This window comes from Papaver somniferum, unplaced genomic scaffold, assembly GCF_003573695.1.
Source record: "Papaver somniferum cultivar HN1 unplaced genomic scaffold, ASM357369v1 unplaced-scaffold_102, whole genome shotgun sequence".
NCBI lineage: Eukaryota > Viridiplantae > Streptophyta > Magnoliopsida > Ranunculales > Papaveraceae > Papaver > Papaver somniferum.
This window is the reverse complement of record NW_020619048.1, coordinates 522,802-535,375: the sequence shown is the minus strand read 5'-3', so window position 1 is coordinate 535,375 and position 12,574 is coordinate 522,802. Positions and strand designations below refer to the sequence as shown.

The 12,574-nt window shown below is 36.7% G+C and overlaps 1 protein-coding gene across 1 annotated transcript; it reads right to left on the bottom strand.

The window, feature by feature from the left end:
* Positions 1 to 9,417: 9,417 nt before the first annotated feature.
* On the bottom strand, positions 9,418 to 12,273 carry LOC113327524 (probable ubiquitin conjugation factor E4). Its single transcript, XM_026574711.1, has one exon. The coding sequence runs from the start codon at positions 12,271 to 12,273 to the stop codon at positions 9,418 to 9,420; it is 2,856 nt and encodes a 951-aa protein (XP_026430496.1).
* Positions 12,274 to 12,574: the final 301 nt, after the last annotated feature.

Here is a 12,574-nt window from a genome sequence, read left to right as displayed (position 1 = left end):
TAATTATTTCTCAGAGGAATATTAACAAACACATCATAAGCATGGAACAAAATGTTTATCAAACAATCAAAATGAGATGCTTAAAGCCTCAGACAAGTATTACCAAACAAAAAACCCCTCTAAAATCCTAATTACATCTGAAACTACATTTTCATAATATGGGATCCCATAAAAAGCCGCACAATCAGAGAAAAAAATCCCTAAAAACATTGATTTCTTTAGTTTCTTAAGCATTTTACTTTCAAGATCTTTGTAAGACCGAACTTCAATGTTTGTATGGCCATGAAAACAAAATTATAAACATTAGAAATGATGGGGTTTAACTGTAATTCACCATCCATCTTGATTTCAATTCATTCTTTTCTTTAATCAATTCCATCTACAGTTCAGTTAAAATCTTCATCTCCAATTTCTTGTTCAAACCCTAACTGTAATTCACCATCCATCTTGATTTCTATCAGCAACAACACCAATTCCACAAATCGAACCCATGATTAAGAAACTTTAATCAGAGATGGAAGAGATAATGAATTTTCTGTTATTGATTCGATGTTCAGGGATGGAGAGATATGATTCTTATGGCTAGGTTAGATGTTGAATGAAGAATTGAAAGGGGTTCTGAGATTGAATCGGTGAAAGAAGAAATCAGTAGCATATTATGAATTGAAATCGGGTTTCGTTTGATTTAGGGTTTGTAGAAGGTGGATCTGAGGTATTCAATTGATGAGTTTCTGTGACTGAGGTTGTGATGATTTTTGATAGGATTCAACACCAATTAATAGAACCCTAATGATAAAAATCCTTTGAGTTGGGGATTAGCCACCAATTTTAAAGAAATGTAACTGATTAATCTGGATTGAATGTCTTACACAACTCTAGAGATGAGTATATATAGTGTTACTGACTTCTAAAAATAAGAACACTAAAGAAAAGCAACAACAATCTTTAAGGAATAGAATTAAACTAGGAAAGTAATAACCTATAGCAATAAGGAAAGATAATAGTGATGTCGGTATCCCAACATCCCATCCCCCTTCAAACACGGCTTGTCCTCAAGCTGCAAACTCTGGAAAACGAATAAGGAGATCATCTGCATCCTCCCAAGTAGCTTCTTCCTTTGAATGATCTTTCCACTTGATAAGCCAACGAGTTCCTGCATGGTTGTTCTTTTTAAACATCTTACGATCTAAAATTGCCTCTGGTTCCCATTGGAAATTATCAGCATTAGTTGGCAGACTAGCATCAACAACAACAGTAGAACCTATTTTCAATTTCAAGGCAGAAACATGAAAAAAAGGGTGAATACGACTAGTAGATGGCAATTCTAGCTTATAAGCAACCGGTCCAATCTTTTCAAGGATGCGAAAAGGACCATAAAATCGTGGCGAAAGCTTTGAAAATGATTGGGAAGCTACAGTGGCCTGACGATATGGTTGTAACCGAAGATAAACCCAATCATTTACTGCAAAACTTCGATCTGTACGATGAGCATCAACATAAGTTTTAATTCTAGCTTGTGTATCCCTTAAATGGGTCTTCAGGATTTGTAGAGTGCGGTCCCTAGCTCTTCAGCTAATATCAACTGCATTAACCAGTGTAGAACCTGGAAGGTAGGCTGAAATCGTAGGAGGAGGACGACTGTAAACAGCTTCAAAAGGAGTCATTCTTATTGCTGAGTGATAAGTCGTGTTATACCACCATTCTGCCCATGGAAACCATTTATACCATTCATGAGGTTTTGTTACAGCAAAACAACGCAGGTAGCTCTCTAAAGTTCTGTTGGTAACCTCTGTTTGTCCATCCGTTTGAGGATGATACGCAGAACTTTTACACAATTGAGTGTCTTTTAAAGAGAAATAGGTATCCCAAAAATTACTCAAAAATATAGGATCACGGTCACTCACTATTGTCCGTGGCATGCCGTGGAGACGTACAACATCACGAATAAAGATATCAGCAATAGTAGCAGCGGTATACGGATGAGACAGCGCAATGAAATGGGCATATTTGGATAAGCGATCCACCACGACAAGTATAGAGGTTTTACGATTAGATGTTGGCAATCCGTCAATAAAATCCATTGAAATATCCATCCATACATCTTCTGGAATAGGTAAAGGCTGAAGAAGTCATGGAGGAGCAATAGCCTCGGATTTATTACGCTGACAAATGTCGCATTGAGCAATGTAAGTTTTTATCGAACGTTTCATTCCCTTCCAGTAAAAATTTCTTTGAAGGCGCTTGTAGGTACGGAGAAAACCAGAGTGTCCACCAAGAGGTGTTGCATGAAATTCATGAAGAAGTTTAGTACACCATGTAGAAGTGGAAACCACCACAACACGTCCCTTATAACGGAGAATACCGTCAATATAAGAATACGGTGGTTTACAATTTGGGTTGCGACGTAACTCTTCTATAAGAAAACTAAATTCATTGTCATGATGACATTCTCAAATAATATCATTTATGCCAGAAAATATAGGGGTAGTGATCGCCAGAAGATGAGCATCAGAAACACGGGATAAGGCATCTACAGCCTTATTTGCAGCACCACATCGATAAATAATCTCATAATCGTATCCCAAAAGTTTGGACAACCATTTTTGTTGCTCAATTGAAGATAATCTTTGGTCTAAGAAGTACTTAAGACTACGATGGTATGTATAAATTTTGAAATGTCGACCGAGCAAGTAAGGTCGCCATTTTTGAACCGTAGAGACTATAGCAAGCATTTCCTTATCATAAACCGAAAGATTTAAATTTTTACCTGATAACGGCTTGCTGTAAAAAGCAATAGGCCTGCCAGATTGCATTAAAATAGCTCCTAACCCATTACCAGAAGCATCACACTCTAAGGTAAATTCTTTTGTAAAATCTGGAAGTGCCAATACTGGTGTAGTTGTTAAGGAAGACTGTAGTTGTTTGAATGCTTTTGTAGCTAATTCTGACAAGGAAAAAGCATTACGCTTCAATAACTGAGTTAATGGAGCACTTATTTTCCCGTAATCCTTGAAAAACTTTCGATAGTAACCTGCCAAACCAAAAAAACCCCTAAGATCCTTAATAGAGGACGGAGCAGGCCAGTTGACGATGCTAACAATTTTGTCATTCTCAACAGATACTCCATCAGCAGATACCATATGACCAAGATAACCTATGGATGATTTAGCAAAATCACACTTAGACTCCTTCAAAAACAACTTGTTAGAACGTAATGTCTCAAAAACAAGTTCCAAATGCTTAATATGTTCGGCCATGGAATTACTGTACACCAATATATCGTCAAAGAAAACTAGAACAAACTTACGAAGATATGGCCTGGAAATATCATTCATCAAACTTTGAAAAGTTGCTGGAGCATTAGAGAGACCGAAAGGCATTAACAAAAATTCGTAATGGCCATCATGTGTGTGAAATGTCGTTTTATGAATATCTGGCTCGTAGACACGAAGTTGATGAAACCCATAACGCATATCTACCTTGGAGAAAACTTGCTTACCATGCAACTCATCAAGTAATTCGTCCACCATAGGAATGGGAAATCTATCCTTCACAGTGATTTTGTTTAGTGCTCGGTAATCAACGCACTTACGCCACGAGCCGTCTTTCTTCCGTACTAGTAATACCGGTGAAGAATAAGGGCTGGTGCTAGGACGTATGAAGCCTGCATTTTTTAATTCTGAAACAATCTTTTCAATTTCCTCATTTTGGAAATGAGGGTATCTATAGGGTCTGACATTTACCGGAGCAGAATTTGGAATTAGAGGAATGCGATGGTCATGAGAGCGTGTATGTGGAAGATATGTAGGAGAACCAAACACATCTGAAAAACGGAAAATTAATTCTGTAATTTCAGAAGGTACCTGAGAAAGAGTCGAAGATTCCATGTCTGGAGGTAAAGATGATAGCTGCAACAAAATGCCTTGTTGTTCTCGATGTATCAGACGCTGCATAGGAGTGTGATCTAGAAGCATAACTGTTGGGGAATTGTCACCAACCAAGATAAATTCAGTTCCTGATACACAAAATTTCATGTGTAATTTGTTAAAATCCCAACTTATAGCTCCTAAAGTTTGTAACCACTGAACACCTAAGACGGCGTCGCAGCCACTAATTGCTAACAGAAAAAATTCAGTAGAGAAACTATAGTTCTGTAGCTTAATTGACACATTATCACATGACCCACTAGTTTGAAGAAATCCACCATCCCCTATCATTACGCGCATAACTGCATCATTAGATTGAATAGAATAGCCACATTGCTTGGCGATTGTAGGGTGCAGAAAATTATGAGTGGAACCTGAGTCAATTAAAAAAGTGATTGGTTTCCCTTTTATATGACCCGTAATACGCATTATATTTGGAAACAGAGAGCCCATAAGAGCATGAAGTGAAATTCCAGGAGTTGTTTCAATCTCCTTATCTTGTTCAGCTGTGATTTCCTTATCATCACCACCAATACAATCAAGCTCAGTAATAGTAACGCCAGCTGCACCTTCCAGAAATAACAAACGAGACTGCTCACAAAGATGTCCAGGTTTATACAGTTTATCGCAGTTAAAACAAAGGCCTTTCTCACGTCGTTCCTTTTGTTCCATCCATGATAAACGTTCAACTCCTGGAGGTAAATCATTCTTTTGAGAATTTGGAGAAGTTATAGTTCCTAATGCCTTGGGTTGAACAGAACGAATCCAAGGTTTTGATGCAGAAAAAGCTTTAGTAGCAGTAATAGCATCCTCTTGTCTTAAAGCTATGTCGAATGCCTCGGAAAGGGTCTTGGGTAAAAATAAACGAACACCGGTACCAATATCAGGGCGAAGTGCAGAGATAAAAATACTAACCAAATGTTCCTCGGGGATACCATGCACAAAATTTAGTAGCTTTTCAAATTCAGTAATGAGTTCACGGACGGTACCTTGTTGTGATAATTTAGATAAAGAGCTGCAGGGATCAATATGCTTTCGATATCCAAATCTAGAACGAAGTTTAGAAGAGAATTGTTCCCATGTTGGTGCTACAAGAGTGTCTTTGATCCAACGGTACCATGAATTTGCATCTCCTTTGAAGTGAACAGAAGCCAATGGTATCCTTTGAGCATCAGGTACATCATGAAGAGTGTAGTATTGTTCAGCCTGAAAAATCCATCCTTCAGCATCATCTCCGTCAAACACAGGAAACTTCAAATTTATTGTGCCTGCACGAATCGTGAAACCAGAACCATAAGAACCATCTTGAATTAAGGGACCCTTACTGTGTGCGTGACCATTAACAGAAATTTTCCTGATTCACTAAAAATAGTTGCAAGACCATTGATACTGGTTGTAAGCTCTGTGAAGAGGGTTTCTAGTTTTGTATCTGAGGTTATACGATCTTGTTTCATGTCTTCAATTACTTTTTCAAGTTTGTCAGTTAACCCTATAACATGGTTACTCAAATCTTGAACTGTCATTGTTTGGAAATAAAGAAAAAAAAAATTTGAAGGTGAAAACCAAACCTCGCTCTGATACCAGATGATAGGATTCAACACCAATTAATAGAACCCTAATGATAAAAATCCTTTGAGTTGGGGATTAGTCACCAATTTTAAAGAAACGTAACTGATTAATCTGGATTGAATGTCTTACACAACTCTAGAGATGAGTATATATAGTGTTACTGACTTCTAAAAATAAGAACACTAAAGAAAAGCAACAACAATCTTTAAGGAATAGAATTAAACTAGGAAAGTAATAACCTATAACAATAAGGAAAGATAATAGTGATGTCGGTATGCCAACAATTTTCACCAGAAATTGCAGATGAGAATTAAGATGGGTCGACTCTATCAAGAAATGGAGATGAATAAGAGGGATTGAGAGAAGAGCAGCGGTGGTGATGCAGCGCCGATGGTGTGCTTCGGAGGAGAGGAAGAAAGAAAGAGAGAACCAAAAGGAATTAGAGTTCGAGTAGTTGATGATACAACCAAAATGAAAACTAAAATTATCTACGGACCACATTTCGTTTGATCCACTCATACAGATCAAGAAAAAGATCTTGACGGTTGATATTATATTTGGGATGTTCATGCGGATTGAGAAGTAAGTGTTTTTCTGTTTGTGCTAATACGTACTCATGTATCCGGTTTTGTTATCAACATTTGACACGAAAGAAAATCCAAAAAAAATATTAATAAATTTAGGACATTGTTATCGACATTATGATATAAAAAAAATCCAAAAAATACATAAGAATGAATCGGGATTCCGGTTTGAATTTCGACTAGCCGCATAGGTCATGAAGTAATTTCTACTAGTCATGTAGGTCATGAAGTAATTTCTACTATTCATTATAGATAAATATGAAGATCAGTATGGATTTGAACTTCAAATTTGGTATAACGGCATAGAAACTATGAACCACGAAGCTCCGGGAGGGTTCTGGCTTCAAACTTAGCATGATACATCATATTTATCGATAAATATGAAGCTCAGCGTCGATTCGAACTTCAAATTCGGTATAACGACATAGAAACTATGAACAACGAAGCTTCAGGAGGGTTCTGACTTCAAACTTAGCATGATGCATCATCAAAATCGATAAATATGAAGCTCAATGCCAACTCGAACTTCAAATTCTATATAACGACAACGAAACTATGAACCAAGAAACTCTAGGAGGGTTCTGACTTCAAACTTAGAAGTATACATCATCAAAATAGATAAATATGAATCTCAATGTCGATTCGTTCTTTAAATGTGGTAAAATGGCATACAAACTATGAACCACGAAGCTTCAGAAGAGTTCTGACTTGAAACTTAGCATGATACATCATCGAAATCATTAAATATGAAGCTCAATGTCCGTTCGAACTTCAAATTCGGTATAACACACTATCACTACTTGAACCAGCTTTGTCATTAAAAATAGATTCCTGATTATAAATTAGACCGGCCTTGTTATCCGAAACCTACTGTTTGGTTTATACAAGTGCATCTCAATCGATCGACCTTAGTCAATTTCGCCACATAGTTATCTATCAAATAAACCGAATGTTCGTGGCTTCACTTAATTTCACTTGTTATTTGTCAATCTTACCCAATGTCAATCGGCCTCACTCAGATTTTCCCAAAAATCATAAGGTTCTTTAGTTATCTATCATTTTAATTGAATGTTCATCGACCTTAATTAATTAAAGACATTATTTATCAATCTTGTCCAATATTACTGGATCTCACTCAATTTTTCTTAGATTCCATGAGTTTATATGGTTATCGATCAAATAAACTAAATTTCCTTCGCTTTGACTTAATTTAACTTGTTATCCATCAATCTTACCCAATATCGTTGGACCTCACTCAGTTTCTCTTAAATAGATTGGTTTATCTAGTTATCCATTATTTTAACTGAATGTCCATCGACCTTTGTGTATTTCACCCTTTATCTATCAATCTTATCCAATTCGCTCGACCTTACTCAATTTTCTTACATAAATTGGTTTATTCGGTTATTCATTATTTTAACTGAATGTCCATCATTAGTTCACCGAGGATGGGAACTACTGACAGTAAATCGAGAAAATTGACCAAGTTCCACCGATTTTTTGAAAAAAAGGAATTAATGATATAATTTTTAAATTTTCAAGGTTTTGATAAAACACCTAAAACAATTTCATGTTGAATCATAGGAATCAGATTTTTCCGATTCTTTCTTTTTTCTGTCCTAATTTTTTTTAATCATGCAATTAGGATATAAAGAGTATTTTAGATCATATAAAATTGTGCTAATTACAAAAAGAACAAGGAATATGATTTTTCAAATTTATCTGGCCAATAGAAAACCAAGAGCTAGGTAATGATTGGAAACAAATTCGGTAATTACCTTCGATTTTCAATTAGATAGAATTTCGAGTATTGTATTAGAAATGGACGGAATGAACAAGTGAATTATTATCGTAGAAAATATGTAGAATATATATATTTTGGATTGAATACTACGAATGTGTATAAATCAATTGAATGAAAATGATTAGCAAAATGAGAAAGAATGGGAAACCCACCTCGTAAAATTACTGTAGAACTTCTATTAGAAACCCACCTCGTAAAATTTCTACAAATCAAAATTAAACATCTCAATATCAAACATCAAACACTATATTGGTGATCGCTTCCCTTTCCATTATTAGAATCATCCACTTTCCTTTTCTGAATTGGTGGTCGCTATACCTCAGTTGTTGAGACAGGTTTTTAGCAGCCAAACATATTTTGAATTGCTGATACACGGTAGCTTGAAGTAAATAGCTACTAACCTAATATTCCACCCGCTATGTAGTACTGGGAAAAAGGCTGGAGCAACCCATAAATTTAATTAGTAGCTACGATTTAATGGGGGCATGTTAATAGCAGCCAAAGTTTTTGGTAATTGCAAACATGGTTGCTTAACTAGTAAAGCGACCAAAATTTTGAGAGCTTGCTAAGATTTTGGTCTCTTAAACCAAATTTTCTTGTAGTGCTCCCTTTGATGAATGCCCCTTGGTGCTCAGAAATGAGTTTGGGAAGGACTGTCTTGAATCTTGCGGTTAAGGATTTGGAGATGACCTTATAGGTGTTGTTGACAAGACTTATAGGCCTAAAGTGTTGAGGTCTATTACACTCCTCTTTCTTGGGAAGCAGGCATATGAAAGAACTGTTCACTCTCCAATTTAACTTCTCCTCTATGTAAAATTCATTGATGACAGCCATAAGGTCATGCTTGATAATTTGCCAACCCGTTTCATAACCCTAAAATGGATTTCTGTTCAGTGAACTTTCATGGTGCGGGCAGTTTATTCGCCAATACTTTCCAATCATATACAAATGTGAATCAGGATTAACTGAGCCACGTAAAAAGATTTGTCTCCTACTTTCAAGTTCTTTATTTTGTTTTAATGTGTATTCTATAGTTTAGATCTCATGATGTGTATTCTATAGTCACAGCAATCTGACTCGAATAATCCAATCAAACCTTCTACAAAAAGATCGAGTTTATATAATCTTTTCCTGCTACACCACCTCAGTAAGAATAAGTCATGTAGAGATATCGTGTTTAATTAATTTTTCCTAATAATGCCACTTCCACAACCGATCTTTTTGTGCACAAGAGATTAATTGATTCCATTAACTTTTTTTTTGAAGATGGATTAAAATTGACAACACGGTGCCAAGGAGGCACAAAGTTACAGGAAGTCAAAAAGTTTACAGACAGTAACAAGAGCTAGAAAAATCTAGCTATAAACAAGAATTACAAATTACATCTTGAAAATTAATTCCATTAACTCATGGAAACATTATTAAGATATATAGAAACAGTTCTATGCAATTAAAACAAAACAATGAAGCTAATAAAAGCTGAATCTGATTAAAATATATGTAAGAATTGTCGCACATTACAAAGAACTTCAATTTAAAATATTCCTGTGCTTTGAGTAATGTTGTTTGAACTTGACGGAGTAGGCTGGGTTCTTGACTTGATGAACTCATCTATTTGAGATTTCAGTTGAACATCGGGAATGAGCATATCTTGGGTAAGATATGAACGGTTGAACGGATCTTTGGAGTCACTAAGAAGATGCCTTTTGATGACCAAACGGTCGACCGTAACTTTAGAAGAAGGAAGAGTCACTGGATCTTTCATTAGTGTGCACTGGATTGGGTCTAAGAACTCGTCTGGTATCTCCCCTAGGGATGCTTCCACGTCCATTTCCGCTATAGCTGCAAGTTTTACCTTTGCACTAAGGTTAACAAACTCTCCCAATGCTGTCATCTCTTCACCTAATCCAGGTATATTTACTACCTCAGTAAATAACTTTTCGTTATATGATCGACCATCTTTACAAATTGCAGCAGCAAAAGTATTTTCCTTATCATCCCTCGCTATATGAACGTAAATGCTAATAATTTTCTTCAGTAATATCCTCGGTTTGAACCCATATTTTTCAGCACTCTCAAGAGAGATCCGTTTAGGGCCTACTAGTTGCACCAAGAAGTAATTCAGCATATTAGCTATTCTGTCAACTATCTGAGGAAGAAGAAAGGGCGCAGTAATCTGCTCAGAAGTGAATGCTAGCATGTTGATATCTTCCAACGCTAACCTTATGTACTCCCTGACTTCATTTTCCTCCCAAGGATGGACTTTCCCCTCCTTTTCCTTTTCTTTAAGTTCCCGAATTTTATTGAATCCTTCATCCTGAAGATATATGCTATCGTTTATCAGGAAATTCAAAAAGTTCAAATAAACACCCTTCTCCTCTTCTTTGGCAAATTTCTTCCATGCATCCAGATGGCTTGGTTCTCCCCACAAGTACTTGAGATGTTGTGTGATTTCATTACGTATGTAGAATTTCTCTGAAAATTGAGTAGACTCAATGTCGACATATAACTTCAACACAGATTCAACCAGATACTGACCAAGAGCTAATCGATAGCCTTGAAAAGGGGAAACAGGAGCTACTTGATGGCCTTGAAAAGGGGTAACTGCTGTATCAGAATCACTTCTCTTGGGCGTCCAATAGTTCAAGCCTTTAACCATCTTGGTTCTGAGATAAGGGTTTCTGATATAATTCGGGCGTGCGATGAACATGATAATGAAGTTCATAAAATCGTTCAGCAAGAATGGATCCAATCTCTCACGCATAGCCTCAGAGGCAAATATAAACAACTCCATTGCGTCATCGACAAAGTGTTCAGGCATACAACCAAACTCCATAGGGCAACTCGATGGCAAAGGCATTTTAAACCCTCCAGCAAAATCTACCAACCGAACGATCATCAACCGGTAGAAAGACAATGCCTGCTGAATATTAATATCTAGCTGAAACTCATAACTAGACTTTTCATCAGATACCAAATCAATTATTTTATTGAGGCGTGCTATCTCATCTTGGAAATAAGGAGAGGGAGGTTGCTTTACCTGTTCGGAAAGTAGTTTTGTATACTCCGACAAGTCTCTAGTAAGATTTTTGCACTCATTTATACCTTTGAGTAAACCCAAGTTAAGGACCCTAGCAGTCATAAAAAAACACTCGCATATAAAACTATACCGACTATTCCCAGACTTCGACTTATTTTCATCAGCCCACGCCCCAATTTCTTCTTCGGATGCATGAAGAGGAGTTAGTCTTCTCAAGTTCAAATGAGTACCATTAGACACATACTTCGCGTCTATCTTGTCTCTCTTTTCTAACTCGTTTATGAACGGGTTACTAAGCCGGAGCATCACTACACTGAGATTAACAAACATGCCTGAACTTGCACAAGTTACCTTATCAATGTTCATGTGCGCCCTAGAAGAATTTTTCTCGATGACGTCGCCCAAATACTCCAGAACACGCTCTCGTGTATCCTTACTATTCAGCAAGCATAAAAGAACGTCTTCAAGCCCGTCGTGCAAGTTACTCATAATTGCGGGTAAGTTTGTAGATGAAACATCATATACGTGAGATGTTGAGGAATCTACGAGCTGATCATCAAGCTCCCCCCCAATCATCACGTCAGTCAGATCACTAATATGGAAAAAAGAACCCAGTATACTCTCTTTCTCGATTACGCGCCCGTTCACAGCTTCACCCTTAGGTAACCACGAAGGGTGACTTACCAATGCTTTTCCACCATTAGGAAAACGCACTAACATCCTTAAAGCATTTAAGGGTTGAACAAAATTTCCAAGTGGCGAATCATTAACTTTACTTATCTCATGGTTCAAACTATCATACAAATCTTTAAAAATTGGAGCCATACTATCATAACCATCAGGATCTGTAAAAAACTCGTTCAAGAACTCGTTTCCACATGCCGTACTATTTTTTGAAACTGCAGAAAAGATTATCGGCAATATAGCAGAACCTGCTGATATCTTTTCACTGTTAGGAAACATATCTGGGTTATGCAAGTAAGTCCGGCAATAGTTAGCAACTAATTTCTTAGCTCGTTCTACAACACCATTCAATAAAGAAGACTGCAGATCGATATCCTTCATATTACCAATCTTCTTACCTTCTTTGAAAGCACGACCATAACATCCTGTAAGGTATTTAAACAGCGATTCACCAGTAAACTGACCTGAAAGTATACCAAAAAGAACTTCATCCATCAGATCAGGATTCAGCAGAAGTGACTTGCCTTGGCGGAGATTCTCAGCTGCCATGCTCTCTAAATACATCAACTGTTTATTGTCAACATCTGTTAACGTGACTAAGAAGATTCTTTGTATTAGAATATCTTCTATCACTTCTGGGGATCGCTTTGCCTTTCCTGTAGCCATGACAAACAATCACTATGAACTGGTAAATTACTAGGTTTCAACTTCAAACAGCGGGTTTCTGTTTGAGATTCTCGTCTGTGAAAAAAACTTATGATCATAGATGGCTCTGAAGGTGTCAATATATAGGTTTGTGTAACTGGGTTCAGATTCATAATATAATTGGGTTCAGAATCATAATATAATTGGGTTCAGAATCATAATATAACTGTGTCTATATTTACGGAGATGCAGAACCTATGATCAGAGTAGGATTCTTAAACCAATAAGGAATTTCATCATGTGATGTACAAACGGGACAAGA